Below are 20,541 nucleotides of genomic sequence, written 5' to 3' on the forward strand. Positions count from 1 at the left end.
GTTAGAGAGAGAGGTAGAGAGAGAGGGGTAGAGGTAGGGAGAGAGAGGTAGAGAGAGAGGTAGAGAGAGAGAGGGGGGGAGAGAGAGAGGTAGAGAGAGAGAGGTAGAGCGAGAGAGGTAGAGGTAGAGAGAGAAAGGTAGAGAGAGAGGTAGAGGTAGAGAGGTAGAGAGAGAGAGTGGGATAGAGAGAGAGAGAGGTAGCGAGAGGTAAAGAGAGAGATAGAGGTAGAGAGAGAGAGAGCGGGAGAGAGAGAGAGAGAGGTAGAGAGGTAGAGAGAGAGGTAGAGGTCGAGAGAGAGAGAGCGAGAGTGGTAGAGAGAGAGTGGTTGAGAGAGAGAGGTAGAGAGAGAAAGGTAGAGTAAGGGAGAGAGAGAGAGAGGTAGGGAGAGAGAGAGGTAGAGAGAGAGGTAGAGGTAGAGAGGTAGAGAGAGAGGTAGAAGTAGAGAGAGAGGTAGAGAGAGAGAGAGGTATAGAGAGAGTTAGAGAGAGGGGTAGAGAGAAAGGTAGAGAGAGAGGTAGAGAGAGAGGTAGAGGTAGAGAGAGAGAGGTAGAGAGAGAGTTAGAGAGAACGAGGTAGAGAGAGAGAGAGGTAGAGAGAGACAGGTAGAGAGAGGTAGAGAGAGAGAGGTAGAGAGAGAGGTAGAGGTAGAGAGGTAGAGGTAGAGAGAGAGAGAGAGAGAGAGAGGTGGAGAGAGAGAGGTAGAGAGAGAGGTAGAGAGTGAGAGAACATAGAGAGGGAGAGGTAGAGAGAGAGCGGTAGAGAGAGAGGTAGAGAGAGAAGTAGAGAGAGATAGAGAGATAGAGAGAGAGAGAGGTAAAGAGAGAGAGAGGAAGATATAGCAAGAGGTAGAGAGGTGTAGAGAGGTAGGTAGAGGTAACGAGCGACGTGGAGAGAGAGGTAGAGAGAGAGAGGTAGAGAGGTAGAGAGGGAGAGGTAGAGAGAAAGGTAGAGAGAGGTAGAGAGAGAGAGAGGTAGAGAGAGAGAGAGGTAGAGAGAGAAAGGTAGAGAGAGAGAGGTAGAGAGAGAGAGGTAGAAAGAGAGAGGTAGAGGTAGAGAGAGAAAGGTAGAGCGAGAGAGGTAGAGAGAAAGGTAGATTGGAGATCCTAGCATTTCCAGAGCATTAAAGGCACTACTCATTTGTAACGTCATTCCTTTATGGCACATCCAGCGTTATCTAAATAACTAGGGCCCTCAAATACAAAAGGATGTTGTGGTCATAAAGCTTACAATTTCCAGCATCACAGTGGTTGCTACTGCAAAACCCCTTTTTAGAGTTGTGTATAACCTTCATGATTGACAAAAGGGGTTCTGCATCTTACTCCATATTGGAATTTGGAGGGGCAGTGGAAAGGGTGCTATCTTCAAATTGCAATTTACAATGACATATATCCATGGTTTTCAAACGCAATGGCAGTCGCAAACCGTTGATCTGATACCAACACTGAGCTCAGTTGGTACATGATTCAGAAAAGAAAAGTTGTCCCTGTAGGACAGCTTTCCCTTCGTGAATCATGGCAGGCGACAGTGAGTACAGACAGTGGTCCAGGGGCTACACTCGATACTGCAATGAACATGAGGGACTGCCCCTTTGGAGCTCAAGGCGTAAACTCTTTAATCCATCTCATCTGCAGACCCTTCTGTAATACTAGTGCTTATGGTGCAAAAAGCAGGCATATCGTGTGTGGTGCAGACACTTCTGTTCAGTTTTAACTCTTTTTCAGTTGTCAACAAAATATTTTAATTCATATTTTGGTTTCCATTGTTAACTGTTGTTATAAGTTTTTTAATATATCCATTATTTTAGTTTAGAAATAATGGATATATTAAAAAAGGTATAACAACAGTTGACAATGGAAACCAAAATATGAATTACAATATTTTGTTGACAACTGAAAAAGAGTTAAAACTGATTATTACCATGGAAAAGAAATTGATGAAACTTTAATGTTCACTGAAAAGTGCGCACATCCATCGGAACAGAAGTGTCTGCACCACACACGATATGGTATACGAAAGGGCACCTAAAGACTAGGGGCCTCATTTATGAAAAGTGACGCATCGCTGCGTGAAAACAGCGATGCGTCACTTTTCACTGCGCACTCCTTACGACATTCCTGATGCGTCATATTTAATATATGACGCATCATGTCGCAAGGAGTTACAGATACGTCAGTATTTCTGACGTATCTGTAAGCGCAAAAGTGATGCATTGCTGGAGTGTGTCACAAAAGTGACGCAACTCCAGCAATGCGTCCTTTCACATGGGGTAAGCCCCATGTGAAAGGGCTTGCGTCAGTCTTACGCCTGCTGTGAGGCAGGCGCAAGATTTTGATGCAACAGCGTCCTAAAAGTGACGCAGTGAAATCTCATAGATTTCACTGCGTCACTATTACGAGGCTTTTTGCGGTGGAACACCCCCTCTGCATACATAATACCTGACGCAGGTATAATGTGGCGCAGGGGTTTAAAAAGTGACGCATCTACCTAGATGCGTCACTTTTTAAATATGGCGCAACGAGGCGCATTTTTTACACCGCTGGCTCAGCGAGACCTAAAAATGGCTCAGTCAAGAAACAAGAGCTCCAGATAATTTTCCTGGTGCTTGTAATCTACATCCAACCACACAGTGCTATCTCCATACTTAAACAGATTGGCAAACTACCCTGTTTACAACAAATGCAGTTCACTCTTCTGTTTTATTGATTGTGGATTTGTTTTGAAGGGTATTTGTACAGTGACAGACCTAGCAGCAGTGTGGTTAGGTGTAACAGGGGCAGGTGTGTATGCCTTTCCACAAATCCGTGCCTTAGAACATGTGACCAAACTAGCTACTTAGAACCTGAGTCAGGTGGTCCACAGACTGCCAGACTTGTGGGGGCGCAGCCAGCTTACAAAGATGGCCGCCTGGTAGGAGCTCTTGTGAAGAGCTCCCGGTGCTTGGGATCCCTTAACGGGCATTATCCCTGTTAGCACCCACCAGCACGACCAGCACGACCACCAGCACGACGGAACGAAAGCCGAAAAAGCAGCACAAGTAACCGGATTGCTCACTGACTGGATTAGCGGTAGCTGGAGTCTGAAAACGCAGACACCACCATCGCTGGAGCCCCGGGAGCCTGCTGAACCCTCACCGCGGATCATCCTGCCATAAGACCAGCACTGGTAGCTGGAGTCTGAAAACGCAGACACCACCATCACTGGAGCCCCGGGAACCTGCTGAACCCTCACCGCGGAACATCCTGCCATAAGACCAGCACTGGTAGCTGGAGTCTGAAAACGCAGACACCATCATCGCTGGAGCCCCGGGAGCCTGCTGAACCCTCACTGCGGATCATCCTGCATCACCTGCATCGGAGGGCTGAGAGAGACCCCCCCCCCCCGCTCAGCAGATACGTGGGCTGGTGCACCGGAAAGTAACAAAGGAGCTCCAGAGGCACCGGGGGGCAGAAAGGACTCACGGCAGTATAGGAAGGCACCCCCCGAACCGCAGAGGCGGCTGAAGTTCCGGGAGTCTGCCTAACGGACGTCGCCCGCTCGCTCCACAGCAGTGGAACAGTGAATCACGGAGGCTGTGGAGTGCAAAAAAGACCGGCCGCGCCACAGCAGAGGAGCCCCAGCGGCATCAAAAAGGCCCCCCTCCCGCCCGCACCACGGTGGAGGACGCTGGCCGCTGTGACTGCAAAGGGACACTGCAGCAGACCCCCGCCCCCCTTCCCCCCCCCATCACCCAGCACCGCAGAGACGACGACGGAGGAGTAGAGACTGCCACCGGCTGCCCCAGAAACTGGATGCGACCGGAGGATGTGGCGCCCTGCCCTGAGGAACGAGAGAAGTGAGCCCCGAGTCCAACAAGAGCTGCAGGGGCGGCAGAAGACCGAAGCATGCCCCACTGTCACTGTTGGATACATGGTAATCGTCTGACCGGCCTCATAGGGTAACACAGACTTGGAGCCCTGATTTGCCATCACGTTCACACAGTGCACACATATCTACGAAGGAGAAGGGACTGAGCCAATTTCGGACTACAACAAAACAGTCCTTCTGCAAAATTCTGCAAAACTCTGCTGGCAAGCGCAACAGGCACACAGTGTCTCAAGGTATTTATTTCTCCCACTCGCCCACCTAAAAAACTACCTCCTTTGTTCAAAATGGCTGGGGCCATAAAACTGTAGCAATAAATCCCCCCTTCCCCTTCCTACCTACCTCTGATGTCCACGAGGCCCCTCAGCTAACTCCCCCACACAGAGATAAGAATTCCTCTCAGCTAGACTGAGCATGGCTTGCTCAAACAGAAACAGAAAGCTACCCTTATGCTTAAAATAATAGCAGCAGACAGAGGACTGTGAAGGGAAACTGCTCCTCCCTGCTATCTAGGTAACAGCAACAAACAGAGGACTACTGCCTCTATCTCACCTTTGTGTCGGCCATTTTAGACTAGTCTCTCTCGTGGGCGGCCATCCTGGTCTAGTCATTTTCATCATTATCTAAACACACATCAAGAGCTTTCTCATTCTAGACTAATCCCAGCGACAGAGTTCTCTGCTCAGTGATCTATCTACACCTTCCTGGGAAAGGATACCTGCTCACTACTGCAATATTATACTTCTACCTATATTTTGAACACTTGTGTACCTATATTTTGAGCATTTTTAATGCACAGATGGCTACCTCATATTTAAAAGAATGTCTGCCTATTATTGTAGTATTATATTTCTGCCTGGATTTTGAACAGTTGTAATGCACGGATTGCTACCTCATATACCTATACCTATTACGCAGTATTTCCTACTGGTAATGTACAGAGCGCTACCTCAACTACTTCTGGCTGCTCGCTAATGTCATTTCTGCCTCACGCAGCTTTTTGGCCGCACCGGCACCTAGTCTCAGTATATCATTCCTGATTTGTTTAGTGTACTTTTTGTAAGCTGCACTATATCATGAGGTATACCTCACATACATCATCATGCAACTCTGTGGTTGCACCGGTATCTTGTCTCAGTACATCATTAGAACCATTCTTGTATCTGTTTATGCTCATTAGTACCATTCTTGTATCTGTTTATTGTTCATTTTTGTAAGCTGCACCTATCTCACTTTTTCCTGGAATGCACCGATTGATTCCTCATATATTTACGTATATTATTGTAAACTGTATCGTGTGCCACCTCATATTTTTTCTTGCATCCTGCCCTTATATACTATCAGGATTACACCTACACTTACGCCTTGTACTTTGTAGTTTACCGTATACACCGTATGCTACCTCATATCTATTTTTGTATCCTGCCCGTATATTATATATTATATCAGTATTGTACCTACACTTACACTTTGTACTCTGTAATTTACCGTATGTATTTGCTCTACCGCACACGCTTATATCCTGGCTGTGTTGGTTCATCACTTGTACCACCTTGGTAATTTATAACTTATTAATGTGTAACCCACTGTACGCATTTGTTTTTCTGCATATCTGTACCACTATAGTGCATTAGTGCACTCTCCCATTGTACCCTACCCATATATATTATCAGTATTATGCCTATTCTTACACCTTGTGCCTTAGAATTTACCGTATGTATTTGCTCTATTGCTCACTCTTATATCCTGGTTATGCTGCTTGATTACTACTGCCACTTTGGTAATCTATAACTTATTACTGTGTAACCTACTGTATGCACCTGTTGTTTTGCACATTTGTTTTTCCGCACATTTGTACCACTACAGTGCACTAGTGCACCCTCCCATACCCACCTAACCCTTCAACGCAACATGGACTCTATCGGCAAACACACATACAAAATCAACTACCCACCATCACTCACCAAAAAAGCCGCCAAACGCTTTAAACACACTTCCTTAGGTCACACCCGGAAACGCCCTTTGCTGACACCTACTTCTCACCGGTCAATGGATCCCTGAACACTGATATCATCTTCCACACCACACGCAGAGCACAATGGAGAAAAGCGTTCTTCACCCTACTCACGTCTCCTCCACCAGAAAATCCGCTCATAGTCTAACTCTCTCCATCACACCATACCAAGTCTTTCCAGGCAGAGCCACCATCACTATTTACAATAACGGGATTGTCCTATCACAATCGACAGACAGGAACCTGGAACTGCTAGACAACATGTTCCCCACTTTCAAAGAACACCTCTCCAATTCACGGACAAACACTCACATTTCCCCCAGTCACACCAATCATGACCTCACAGCTACATACGCCTCAAGCAGGGACATACCTACCACCCCTGACCTCCCATCCCCTACCCACAACCCCACTATCGCAATTCAGCACTCATTCACAGACACAGATCGCTCCCCCTCTTACACCGCTCTCTCCCCCGCCCCTTCTACCAACTCGCGGACCTCCACACATACCTTCAACACTCCTATCACACATACAGCGGGCATTAACACCCCGCTCGCCGCTGACAGCACATCTCCCACCCATAACACACCTAACGTAGTCCAGCACCAGAATAACACGCACTCCGACAATTCCCCCCATTTATCCCCCCCCATTCTCAGTCCTCATTACCCTCCAACCAACTTCGCAGAACATACCCACTCTCTTAATTTAACTCCCCCCCCTCAACAGGACCATCTCCAACCCTACTTACCCTCCTACTCTCAGCCCCCATTACCCTCCCTACACCCCCACCACGGCTATCAGTCTCCCAGCCTACACCTTGACCCCCCCGCCTACCACCAATGCCCTCACCCATAACACCAACCTCCTCCCTACCTCATCCACACCCCTACCGCCCAAAACCTCTTGCCCACCTAACTCCATCCCTCACACCAACACAACGCAGACCTGCTCAAACACCAGCCCTCTCTCCCACATGCACACGAATTCCCTGGTCAGCCATTCACCCTTGACGGTCACCCCCACCCCCATCACCTACCCTTCGATGGAATACATCACGGCCACCGTCACTCAGATCAAAGAAGAGATACACGCCATCAAAGAACTACTCTCCACACACCCCATACACCCCCCACCCACCTCCACCTCCCCTCCCAACTTGTCCCCTACTCCGCCGGCTGACTCCCACCCTAATCACGCCCCACACCAGGCGTCAATCCCGGCGCATAGGCACAGCAACTGCCCTCGTCCCCCGCATCGCCACTGCAACCCCTCACACATCATCACATCCCCGCCCAACTTGTCCCCCACCCCTCCGACTAACTCTCGCGCTCAGCTATCCCACCCCAATCCGACCTCAATCCCAGTTCTTAATCGCAACAACCGCCCTCGCCGCACCCACAATTCTTCTTCTGACCTCGACACACTCACCCTTCTCCGCTCCTATGACCCAGCCCCCGAACTTCACTCAACCAAACCACACCGCAACATTCCCACGATACACCCAAATCCCCTTAGACCACCCACACTAAACAGCAGATCCTCTATCCCCAATAACCTTAGAAAAATCCCTCTCTCCCTAGAACCATCTAACACCCTCTACACACCCCGTCTCAAATGCACTCTTCTCAACTGCAGATCGGCCACGAAACATTCCGCCGCCATTGCTGAACTACTCTTATCGCAGGACCTTGACCTAATCATCCTGACTGAAACGTGGCTAACTGAATCTTCGACACCCATAATGGACATTCTGGTTCCTCCCAACTATCACATTATCAGGCTCGACAGAACAGGCCAAATAGGTGGTGGAATCGCATGCATCTACAGGGACAACCTCTCTGTTCAGAAAGTCAATTCCACATCCCTACCATCCCCAACATCCTGGGAATACATCTGCCTCGACATCATTAGTGAGGGCAAACCAATATGCTCTCTTCACAGCATTTACCACCCACCCAGGGACAATCTCACCTTTTCCCAACAAATCATGGATATGATCTCAACCAATTCCGGACGGCAGCTCACCCAAATATACCTTGGTGACTTCAACCTCCACTGGAATGACCGCAACGACGCGGTGGTAAATAGTCTTAAAAATGTCCTCGATGCCCTTAACCTCACCCAAATATGCAACAGCCCAACCCACGAGAAAGGCTCTACCCTCGACCTGATCATCTCCAAAAAGGAATCTATCCAACTCGAATCCATCCAGCCCTGTGACTGGTCAGATCATTATATTATCACATTCGTTATCAATGAAAAAGTCAAAGTCAACCCGGCTCAACTCTCCAAGCCCAAAGTCTGGAAAAGAGACTTGAAAAAACTCAAACCAGGCTCCTTGCCCCCTAACAGTTGCAATCTCCTACTCCCACCTACAGGCGCCACGGACGTCCAAACTCTGACTGACCACTATATCAACGCTATGACCTCTATAATTAATGAGGTCGCACCTATGCAGCTAAAAAGAGTCTCTACTAAAATCTCCAAACCATGGTACGACGGGAGTCTCAACGAGGATAGACGAGACATGCGAATGGCAGAACGGACCTGGAGATCAGCCCCCTCCGCAATGCACCTAAAAGATCTGAAGAAAAAGAGAAACGCCTACTTCAGGAAAATAAAACGCTCAAAATCGGACTTCTTCAGCCTCCAACTCGACCAAGCAAAAAACCGCCCGAGAAAACTGTTTGAGCTAATCAAGTCACAATCCAAGGAGCAACCACAACCACTCAACACTGGGCGTGAGGCACCCTCCTGTGAAGACTTCGCTGCTTTCTTTATCCAAAAAACCGACAAAATAAAAAGCGATCTCCTCATTGACGCAAGCCTCTACTCCAAACCCCAATGCCTAGCACCCACTGAACCAAAAAACAATGCTACATGGTCAACCTTCGGCATATACTCGGAAGAAGAAATTGGCAAACTGCTCAGCACCCTGAAACCATCCAATCACCTCACGGACCCCCTCCCTGCCTCCGCAGTAAAAGACTTTACCCCTTTTCTTCTCCCTCTCTGGACTAAAATTATCAACAGCTCTCTCCAACAAGGCAGCATACCCGACTCCCTCAAAGTTGGCCAGGTCACACCTCTACTAAAGAAACCTACAGCCGACCCCTCGGATCTCAACAATTACCGTCCCATCACCAATATCCCCACTCTTGCCAAACTGCTGGAAAAATGCGCACAACTACAATTGTCTAAACACATTGAGCAATTCGATCTCCTCAACCCTCACCAGTCAGGCTTCCGAGCAGGACACAGCACAGAAACTGCTATGACTCACATAATTGACGACGCACTTCAAATGCTAGACCAAAACGACACCTGCCTCCTCATCCTTCTTGATCTCTCCTCAGCATTCGACACCGTTAAACATGAGAATCTACTAGAACTACTAAACACAAGAATGGGCTTATCTGGAACTGTCCTCAAGTGGTTCACTTCCTTTCTTCACAACAGGTCGCAAAAATTCAAGAGCAACAACCTGATGTCCTCGCCAATACCTGTAACGCTAGGCGTCCCCCAAGGATCTTCTCTATCCCCAACTTTGTTCAACCTAGTCATGGAACCTCTCACCACCTTGCTACAAGCATCCAATGTACACTTTCACATGTACGCTGATGACACCCAACTTTACCTCAAATTACAATCACCCAATGATATCCTGCTCCTGAGCTCAACGATCAGTTGCACCCAATCCTGGCTTGCCGATAATCACCTCAAACTCAACGCCCTGAAAACAGAGTTCCTTCTGATCTCACCTCCAGCGAAGATATCCACCACTCAACATTGGCTTAAACTCCTAACCGCACTCAATGTCCAACCCACCATCGTGGACTCAGCAAAATCTTTAGGCATAACACTCGACACTAATCTCAACATGCAGCAACATATCAGCAAGGCAACAAAGGGAGCGAACTTCCAGATCAATACTCTGAGGAAACTTAAACCCTACCTCCCAGCCAAAGACTTCCAAACTGCAGTACAAGCACTAGTCATCCCACGAATTGAATACGGCAGCACCGCCCTCTGCGGACTCCCCCTAACTACAACCGCACCACTAAAAGCTTCTCTAAATGCTGCAGCGAGACTCATCACTGGGTCAAAAAAGTACTCCCACATTACCCCTGACTTGAAATCCTTGAATTGGCTGCCTTTTGAAGCCAGAATACATCTGAAAATCGCCTGCATGACACACAAGGCGGTACACCTAAACTCACCCGGCTACCTCGCTCAGAAGTTGACAATCTCTGGGGGAATTAGAAACACGAGCACAAACAATCTCCTGCTGAAACCTCGAAGATTCCGGAAGGAAAAAACATACAAGCGCTCCTTCTCAGGAATGGCGCCTAGGATCTGGAACTCACTCCCTCCCGAAACCAGGCTTATCTCCTCCACTACACTCTTTAAAAAAGAAGTAAAAGCTATCCTCATGGCTAAATACACTTGAACTACTATCTAGAGCCCTATTAACACCCTGCACCAATCTGTATTACATGTTTGACCCCTTGACTTATTTGTACGAGTTGTTTTATCATTCACATGATTGGCTTTGTAGTCACTTAGTTGTACTATTTGTACTGTGATTTACTGATTTACTTGTTTGAATATGCTCCCCCATGCACCCTTCTATGTAAAGCTTGATTTACCTGTTTGACTATGCTCCCTCATGTACCCGTCTATGTAAAGCGCTCTGATATCTGTGAAGATCTTGTTTGCGCTATATAAAACTTTTTAAATAAAATAAAATAAATAAAAATAAATGTGGCTCTCCCGACCGCCTATTACAATTAGGGCATTTGGACCACCATTGCCCCACCCCAGCCGCCAGGAAACTGCCATTCCCTGGCGGTGTTAGGGACTTCAGGAGGCAGCAATGTGCTTGGCAGATCCGCCGTAGTCCCGCCAAGCATATTACGAGTTTCCTCTCCACCCAGGTTTTCATGGCATTCCTCTTCCATGAACACCATGGTAGAGAGGAAACTAAGGGGCACCCTTCAAGGCCCTCTTGTGCCTCTGCGCATTGGGTGCATGCAGGGGGGGCATATTGTGCCCCCCCCTCCTGTGTGTATGCACCCCAGTTCATTTTCAGTCCATGTTGTGCGGAAACTGTTTTTGGTGCTCCCATTGCAGTGCCCATTTTCAGGGCACCGCTGTGGGAACATACATCTAAAACAAACACCAGACACGAGAAATACTCGTAACCTGGCAGGGCACAGCGCTGCACAGCCAAACTCGTATTCAAGCTGTTAGTATCAAAGCTGAGAAATCAGACCACAAAACTTACTAAGTAAGCTAAAGTACAACTAAGCACTAAAGCGTATCTAACAATAGCATTCATGGCTAATACTCAAAGCAACACTGAGTACAAACACTAATAAAGGAATCTGCAGGTGAAGTTGCAATGACTGCCTTGATTTTATGATTGTGTTAGCAGAAAGCCTGGCCCCTGCGTCTGACTGTGCATATCACCTGCTCTGTTTTTCAACTAAGCATGAAATCTTTCTACTGTGCCGAGAGTAACAGAAAGACAGGTTCATGATTTCTGGTACAGAAAAGAAGAGGTTCTTTTTAGAAGAATCGTAAAGTATATGACCGCCACAATCCAACATCTTTTCGACTCTACTCTGATTCGTTGTTTCCTGGAATGGGTCCTCTCCACCTCACTTGTTCCGCGTGGAGGCTTCAAAAAGCTGAGTTTCTTAAACTCTTCCCAGCCTCTGGCACGAGTTTTACAAAGAGATAATATTTCATTTTAATGGTCTGTGGCTCAAGATATCTTTCTAGCCTTATATGGGCAAAGTTTCTATTTCGTATGCTACTTTAAAACATGGTCTCCCCTGTTTTTCTGTGCTTTAGAAACAACAAAGGAATGAAGACACTGTATTGAGCATATTGGCACAGGCAGGATGAAAGGCTGAATGGGCCCTGCTTGAATTCCAGTGTTCAAGTTATGAAAGACATCTGGAGAACATGCTTAACTACCTGTTTTTATCGGTGGTTTACCACTATTCGCGAATACAATCTACGCCACTCTACACCACTGCACTCTACTACACTACTCTGCAACACTGCACTATATGATACTGAACTCTATGCTACTCTACTCTGCACTACTACATTTTATGCCAATGTGTTCTACGCCACTACAGTCTATGCCACTCTACTCTGCATCACTCCACTGTATGCTACTGCACTCTGAAGTACTCCACTCTACGCCACTGCACTCTATGCCGCTGCACTCTTCACCACTCTATGCCGATGCACTCTCTGCCACTCTACTCTATGCCACTCTACTCTATGCCACTCTACTCTGCTCTGCACTCTACGCACTGTACTCTCTACTTTGCACCACTCTGCGCTGCACCACTCCACTCTGCACTACTGAACTCTATGCTACTGCACTATAATATGCACCACTCTAATCTATACCACTGCATTCTACAATGCTGCATTGTACGCTGCTGAAGTCTATGTCCCTGTACTCTATGCCGCTGCACTCTATGCCACTGTACTCTCTAACACTCTACGCCAATGCACTCTACATCAGTCCACTCTATTCCACTGTATGCAACTCTATTCCACTGCACTCTATGTCACTGCACTCTACTCTGCACCACTGCATTGTACATCACTGAGCTCTACGTCACTCTATTCTGCCCTACATTCTATGCCAATGCACTCTCTACCACTGCACTCTGCGCCACTCTATTCTGCATCACTCCACTCTATGCCACTGCACTCTGCAGCAATTCACTTTATGCATTGCACTCTAAGGCACTATACTGTACTATGCACCACTCTAGATCACTGCACTCTAAGCAACTGTACTCTGCACCACTGCACTCTATACCAAGTTTACTCTGCGCCACTCAAGTCTACACTGAATCACTGCACTCTACGCCACTACACTCTATTGTAGAACACTCTAATCTAGGCCACTGCATTCTACAATGATGCATTGTACACCTCTGAAATCTATGCCGCTGCACTCTACTCTGCTGCACTCTACGCCACACTGCTCAGCAACACTAAATGCCAATGCACTCTAGACCAGTCCACTCTACTCTGTGCTACTCCACTCAACAACACTCTGCACCAGACTTCGCCAATCCACTCTACTCTCCTCTACCCCACGAACTTAGGCCATGCTGAACTGCAGCCACACTGGTGTACAACATGGCTAAACACACATCGGCAAAGCAAATAGCTCTTGCATAAGCGAGGCTTATTGACTTTGCCAATGCTTGTTTATGCTCCTCGCGACCCCGGCTGAGAGGTGCGCGATGACATCGGGCCCCTTTGGTAGAGGCCGGGTGGCCCTCCACATCAGGGAGCAGGGAGTAGTGCAATATAAAAGCGGAGAGAGAAGGGGCAATCTGTTTGAAAAGAAGTGAGAGTAAGATAGGGTGTCTCCGGAAGAGAAGTGATCGGGAGAGCTGCTGGAGGGAAGAGGAAGAGTTGCAGGAGGAGATGAGAGACAGCAGGTCTGTAAAGACAGAAGGAAGGAGAAGATGCGAGAGCAGAGTGGTGAAAGAGGGAGCTGTAAAAAGTGGGATGAGAAAGGACAGATGTGAGGACTGAGGAATAAAGCAGATGTGTACGGAGGGTTTGTGCTCAGCCAAGGCAAACAGGGCATCCGCACCTCGACCCTACCCTAGCACTCACACTACAGACCACCTGGATGGCAGATTCAAGGGAAATGTAGGTTGCTTGTGAGGCAGTGAAGAGAGCAGAAGATAAACAGGAATCCTGCAAGAATTTTGTGTGTGGTAGTCTTAATAGCCTTTCCTCCTCTGCAGCGCTGTCAATACACATAAAAAGGCATTTTTAGGCTATTTTTCAGTAATCTGGCGCCACTCTAATGAGAGTCATGGTGCCTTATCTCCCTTTATCGAAAACCAGTCCTGAATACAGTGCAGCATATTCCAATATTACAACGCCAGCGTCAATCATAAATGCGTGTGGTCCCCTCCTCTCAAAGCCCTCCCAGACTGTATGGCACAGATCCACGCTTCTACCAGGGTCACTTTATTTCTTTTCGGTATGAACCGAGTTCACGTGTCCCAGTTGTTTTGGTGCTTGAACCTATTTTCTGTCCTGGGTAAACCTGGGTGCTGGTGACGTGCGGGGTGTTGTGGAGCACGTCACCAGCCCCGCTCCTGACAGCAGCCCGCGGCATTCCTCAGCACCAGAAATGGACGCCCTACCAGTGCTTAATATAATCATTTTTTATAAAACATAAGCGTCAGGGCCCTCTCGGGAGGCCAATCCAGCTTGCACCTCGCATTGCCCTTGCCACGCTGCCAACTATAGTACCAACACAACTACTAACCGTCACACTCCTACAAGTGTGACCATTCGGACTAATTCAGGCCCCTAAGCTCTAAGGGCGGCAGGGAATAGTCATTTATAATGTATATTGAATTAATACCTAACTGGTGCTGTGGTCATCTCTAAATTAGCCAGACACGCCAGACTGTCACAAGCACCAGTGCTGACAATTAAGTGCAGGTGCCGAACACCGGAAACCACTGGTTCAAATTAAGCACTGGGTCCCACAGCACTATATGTACATGTCTGGCTTGGTGTGTTCGCTTTTTTTGGCAGCGCATAAATGAACTCTGATTATGTCTGTATTGATGAATGAGCTGTATACTGCATAACGTGGAGAGTCACGTGCACCCCAGAAAACCACAATAGGCTGGCTACCGCAGTGCAAGGCCGAGCACCTGTTTTTTCGCATCTTTGTGGAAAAGTTCATACATATAACTCAGTTACAGACCATTTACATATTTACATACCTTTGTAAACTGGTTGCAGGGCTTAGTTTTTTTCTGGTTCCTGTTCCCTACGCCCCCACTCTGCCTATTCCTTACATATGTATTTTACTTTCACTACCATAGTGTGAGAATGCATTTCATGAAAAGCAATATAAAGTAGGGATACCAAAAGAAAAATACCAGCCATTTGTTGTTTAAAGAGCCTACAAAGGGGATGTATGACGTTACAACGCATACTTTTACTCCGCATACCATTACAACGCGGTATTCACAACGCATACCACTACAACGCATAGCGCTTTGGGGTGCTGGATAGTGGTAAGTATAATTTACTATTCTAACTCCAGTCCCCGTGGACCCTAGGGAAGGTGTTGGATAGTAAATTAAACTTACCTCTTATCCTAGAGCGCCCCCCAGCGCAATGCGTTGTAATGGTATGCGTTGTAATGCCTGCGTTGTAGTGGTAGTGCGTTGTAAAAAATGCGTTGTAACAGGTGAATACCCTACAAAGGCCTTGTCTGGGACATCAATATAATGAAGCTGGCAACTCTAGTCACAAGACTGTAAGTTTGTTGTAAGGTGAGCACAATGTTTATTTCCTCCACCTTTGATCCCTGAATAATGCCATAATAGCAATAGTTTAATTTATATCTGAAACCTACACCTCTGTCAATACCATGCTGAGTTACTTCAAATGTCTGGGAATGCACCCTGCATTCAAACAACTCACTCCTCATTCTAGCCCTTCACTTTCACACTCACAGCGATCACAATGTACTCACAATGATCACCATGCGCTCACACCATTCGCCTGCTCGCCCTGCACTCACACTGACCACACTGCACCTATGCCACACACCATGAACTCACACCGCTCTCCCTCCACTTACCCTGTGGTCCCATGAGCACACCGCTCACTCTGCACTCATAGTGATCACTCTCCACTCCCAATGCTCTTGTGCTGTTCACCCTGTACCTCACCCTGCAGCCGCAGTGGCGCTGTGCTGATGACAGAGCGGTTCCGTCAATGCCCGCCTGACGCGCCTGCGCTGGGCGTTTCATTGAGCGGGCGGGGCCATGACGGAACCGCTCCGTCATCAGCACAGCTCACCCGAGGCTGGTGATGGAGCGGTTCCGTCACCAGCGTGTGAGCGCCGCCCCCCTCCCCCCCCCCCCCCCGCCCCCTTAGCGCTGCGGCGGAATAGCCGCCGCAGCGAAGGTGTTAAAAAAATGAAATGTTTGTCAGAAAGGGCCTATAGAGAGATGAGGTGCATTGTTTGCGAGTGGTAGTGAGGGAATTCAGGGAGGAGGAGGAAATGGGGAAGGGGGTGTATGTTTGTAGGTTGGCATGGCAGGGGGTACCGCCAGCAAGTACAGCTCTATAGAGCACCTCAAATAAATGAGCCATTATCAATAACTGGGGACCAGTGATGGATGCAAAATGATGCTCCCCGTGCAGAATGTGATGGGCCCCCCGAATCTCCCATATCTACAGATATTCATTGACCTCGGACTGAATGGGGGCCCGTGGCAAGTTTGGGGGTCCCCTGGAGGACAGGAGACCCCCACACACACACACACTCCCTGCGCCACAGGGGCTCTAAGGTCCTGTGTTACACCCCTGATGCGAGCACTGAAAAAGACGTGCATGGTGTGACTGGGGCTGCAATCACAGGAGCAATCAAATACCCAGGGCGGGCAGGAAAGGAGTGAATCGCTTTTGCAGATGCCTGGCAGCAAGCCTGGAAGAATTCTTGGTTTCCAGTCAGCCTGCAGAATACATATCTGATATGCACAAAGCTGCAACTATATGATTCAACAATAAGTATCTCAAATAGGTCTTGTGGTATAAAATTGGATGTTTTGTAATAAAAATATTAGGTATTCTAAAATGCGCACGAGAAGCAGAGGGGGCAGAGGCGTGTAATAGCTCTTCGAGTGCTATAATAACAAGTTAAAAGATTCAGGGAAACCATGCTGAAGAAAAGCGAACGATCAAATGCGAAAATTGGACCTCAGGGAATCCCACCATAAAAAGGGAAGGAAGGTGAAGTAAAGCCCCCATTAATCATTTCGACATTAATGTTTTCCACATTGTGTTTTAGATACTTTTATGTTGGGTTTTGTGAGGCACAGATACGAATTCTTTAGAAATATATGTAAAAAACATAAATCAGAAAAAGTCTGCCAAGCTCATCTAGTGAGACACTTTTCCTCTCTACAGTGGCGCCACATTTTCTCTACTTAAGTCTCCAGCTCTGTCTTTCTCTATAAATTATCTCCAAGGTCTTTATTTGTTTTAATGTGGCCCTTTCTTATCTGGTGCTGTTCGTTTGAGAAAAGTGCTATTCGAATCATGCTGCTTAGTCAATCTGATACCATGTGGTTGTGGACATAATGTCAACTTGTATTTTATTTCAGAATTTTGTATCTGCATTTTTTCATGCTCTTTTATGGTTTGTATGAAAGAAACAGAATCAAGATTGCTGACTGAGTGATAGAAACATGCATACAAAGCATACACTTTACCTATCTGGAGTGGGGCCACCCTTTCTCTACTGAAGTCTGCAGCTCGGCCTTTCTCTTTAAACTATAACTAAGGTCTAGGGTCTTGTTAAAGTTGATCTTAATGTCCACCCCCCTAAAAAAGCAAGGATCCCACTGGTAGGCAGTTACAGCATCTACCAACCTTTCTCGGAAGGGAGGGAGGACTTCCTGTGATCAAACAATGCACTGCATCACACCCACCACAGCGAGGCACATAGGTAGACCTACCTGCGATATCCAGGTCCGCTTTATAGTGAATGAAGTGGTTGTGAATTGTTCCCAAGGTGTGTTCGCCGACACGGTTGCCGTAGTCATTGCCATCCGCAAAGTAAAATGAGGAGGATATATATCCCGTTGCATGGACTCGCGACTCAATAGTTCCACTTGAGTAAAAGAGAAAATCGAACACATAGTCGTAGTTTCCCAGGGTGGCGATAGTCCTAATTACCAGGGCTGTATTTGGAAGACCTCCGTAGTATAAGGAGTAGAGGTTGGAATAGTGTCTTCTCAATGGTAAGCCAATGTTATGTTCGAAGATGCAGATAGACTTTAGATTTGTGGCCGGCTTAGCATCGTCGATGAAATAGTGTGAGTCAACATATGTGGCCAAGTAGGGGCAGTCAACACCCTTGACGAGCTGAAAGGCGAATCTCCCAATCCCAAAGCTACTGTCGATGTATCTGGTCATCATCCCGCCTGGCGCATTGGAGCCATATACTGCGATGGCCTCCTGGACGCTAAGTTCATACACAATCCTTTCCCCATTAAATTTGATGTCAAAGAGACGCATCCCTGAGTTCACATTGAGGCCGAAGGCAAAGCTCCAAGACTGGAAGAGGACTTGGTTGTTCTTGATACTGTAACGTGCTCCATTGGGTTCAAACTGGAAGGGCACGGTAGGCATAGTACCAGACTTGGTTTTAAGGGACCCCATTTCATCCCCATGGGGCAGTTTTGTAATTTTGACACTTTTCACCCTGCCGGCCTTGTACTGCGTCTCCAGCTCTTCCATGCTGTCGTAGTACTGGCCATTGTAGAAGACCTTGTCCACAGTCCACTCAGAAGAGTTCAGGCTTCTGTGGTTCACCAGTAGCTCCAGGCCCAAGGGGTGGATGAAAAATCCGCTGCCAGGGGTGTGCTGGCAAACGACCGACCAAGTGCTGCGATCTCCGGAGTCGAGGCCTCTGGGCGCTGTGGTCATCATTGCCAAATCCTTCTCGCTGGAAGCACCCAAGACCTCCTTCAAAAACAGCGGAGACTTAGGGAACTCCTTCTGTCTGACGTATGCGTACATCAGCTCATACTCCTTGCTGTACACCGGTCTGCGGTGGTAGGGGAGGCCTCCTTTGTATTTCTCCAGGGTGACGTCTCTGTGGTAGGTTGGGTTTGGGAGCGGGCCCACGATAAATTCTGTAACGTTGGGCATCGGTTGGCCCCCAAAGAAAACCACAGCCAAAGCCTCTCTCGCGGGCGCCTGACCTCCACCATCCAGGAACCTCAGGGTCTGATCCTTTTTTGGGAGCTGACAATCAATGGAGTAAAGGCAGTTCTCCCCCGGGTGCGCTTTGGTACAGTCCAGGAGGTCAGGCCCCAGGCTCCTCTGGAGGTATTCCATGACTTGGGAGAGCTCCGCGAGGCTCAGGTCCGAGAAGACCAGGCTCTTGTCATCGTGCTTGGCCCAGAGGTCGCTCTTTGGTGCAGGGGCGCACGTGCCGGACTTGGAGCCAGACAGCAGGACACACACCAGCGCCAACACGGTGGCCAAGGCGAGGGCGAGCAGGATGAGGACGAATTTCAGATTCATTCTCGGCCTCCTCCGGCTGCTAGCGGTGCTATGGACCTTCCTCCCCCAAGACCGCCTCGCAGAGCGGCTCTGCTCACCGGGCACGCCTATATAAGCGGCAGGAGCTCTGCAGGAAATGTGGAAAGTGGGGGGAGGGCTGGTATTTTGTGGGACAGAAAAAGCAGTGTTTGTTTTTCTTTCCAAACTGAGCCAAACCAGATCACAGGGGGTTGTGCTCACATTGCCATATCGTAAAGTTCAATGTGAACTATTAGATTGGGTATGTTGAGAAAACGTCTGTGTGTAAGTTTTAAAACACCTAATTAAAGAAGGAGGGGATAACAAAAGAACAAAATTTACTTTTGCTTTTTCAACGATCATATCAGGCGCCCAAACGAGTTTCTAAGTCCTGATAATTGTCCACTGTTCATTATTTAAGCCGGCTCCTCAGAGACAGCCTCCGACCGAATGCCAATGTTTATAGGCATTTTGGGTCACAGCGAAATTTGGACTACAATAATTAATTCACTCACTCACTAATTTATTAATCTTTCAACGTGTCTTGCGTTTTTTTTTTTCATTTTTATAACCTTTTGCTTAGTTTGGCTTTGTTATTTATCATTGTCCCGCCACTTACAGAACAAAATTGTCCAGCAGGGAAGTATGGAATAAATGCGAGCAGATAGGTGGAAACCATTACCCAGCATTCTTTTGTTGTACTGTTTACAGCCCTGGCCTTCAAACGAAAGGCTGGATTCAATATTCATTCATTCGTTCGTTCGTTCGTTCATTCATTCATTCATTCATCCATTCATTCATTCATTAATTCATTCATTCATCCATTCATTCATCCACTCATTCATTCATCCATCCATTCATTCATTCATCCATTCATTCATTCATTCATTCATTCATTCAGTCAAATGCCCTAACGTTATCCTGTGTAAGGTGTGAGTAGCCTAACCAGTCCTATTCCTTGTTTTGTGTTTTGTACTTCTAGTTTTGGTGTTTCTATTGTGAAGGCACGACTAAAGTACCAAACTTTGGGGAGAGGATGTAGCCTAACGGTTAGGGAGTTCAATCTAAAATCTGGAGAACCGGGTTCGAGTCTCGGCAATGACGCTGAGCATCCTGTGATTCTGGGCAAATCATATCCCCGTGCCTAACAAAAATGAACGCAACTGGTGTTCATGTGAAGCGGGGTCAAGTTCGAGCTATGTGTAGCTAAAAAAAAATGCACAGAAAACAAGCAGCAGCAGTGTCAAATATTTTGGCTTCTGTACGTTGAAAATATGGCAGCAAGCTATAGTAAAACATAAAAGAGATAGCACCTAGAAAGTCGAATTAATGGGAGGCACAGGATGCGAGAGAGGGAAAGCATAGTGCAAGAAAGGAAGGGAGTCTGCAAGAGAGAGGTGGAAGACAAAGTGTAAGGCTGCAGACAGGGAGAGGGCAGGTTACTGCGGGCACGGGTGAACCCAGGGTGAAAGCTTCCCTTAGACACGCAAATAGGTACAGGGCAGTCAGCATCAATAGATTCTTATCT

General features: G+C 47.5%; 1 protein-coding gene across 2 annotated transcripts in view; it reads right to left on the reverse strand.

Moving 5' to 3' along the window:
- Positions 1-20,541, reverse strand: part of LOC147717139 (amine oxidase [copper-containing] 3-like) — a 339,585-nt gene that overhangs the window by 240,784 nt on the left and 78,260 nt on the right. The window contains exon 1 of one of the 2 annotated variants that reach the window (XM_086924082.1): positions 17,441-19,079. The exons of the other annotated variant lie outside the window; for it this stretch is intronic. Within the exon in view, the coding sequence (XP_086780208.1) occupies positions 17,441-19,016 (1,576 nt within the window). The 5' untranslated portion in view covers positions 19,017-19,079. Of the gene's footprint in view, positions 1-17,440; positions 19,080-20,541 lie in introns of those variants that run through there. 2 annotated transcript variants of the gene reach the window in all.

Source organism: Lissotriton vulgaris, chromosome 5 (assembly GCF_964263255.1).
Source record: "Lissotriton vulgaris chromosome 5, aLisVul1.2, whole genome shotgun sequence".
NCBI classification, from domain to species: Eukaryota; Metazoa; Chordata; class Amphibia; order Caudata; family Salamandridae; genus Lissotriton; species Lissotriton vulgaris.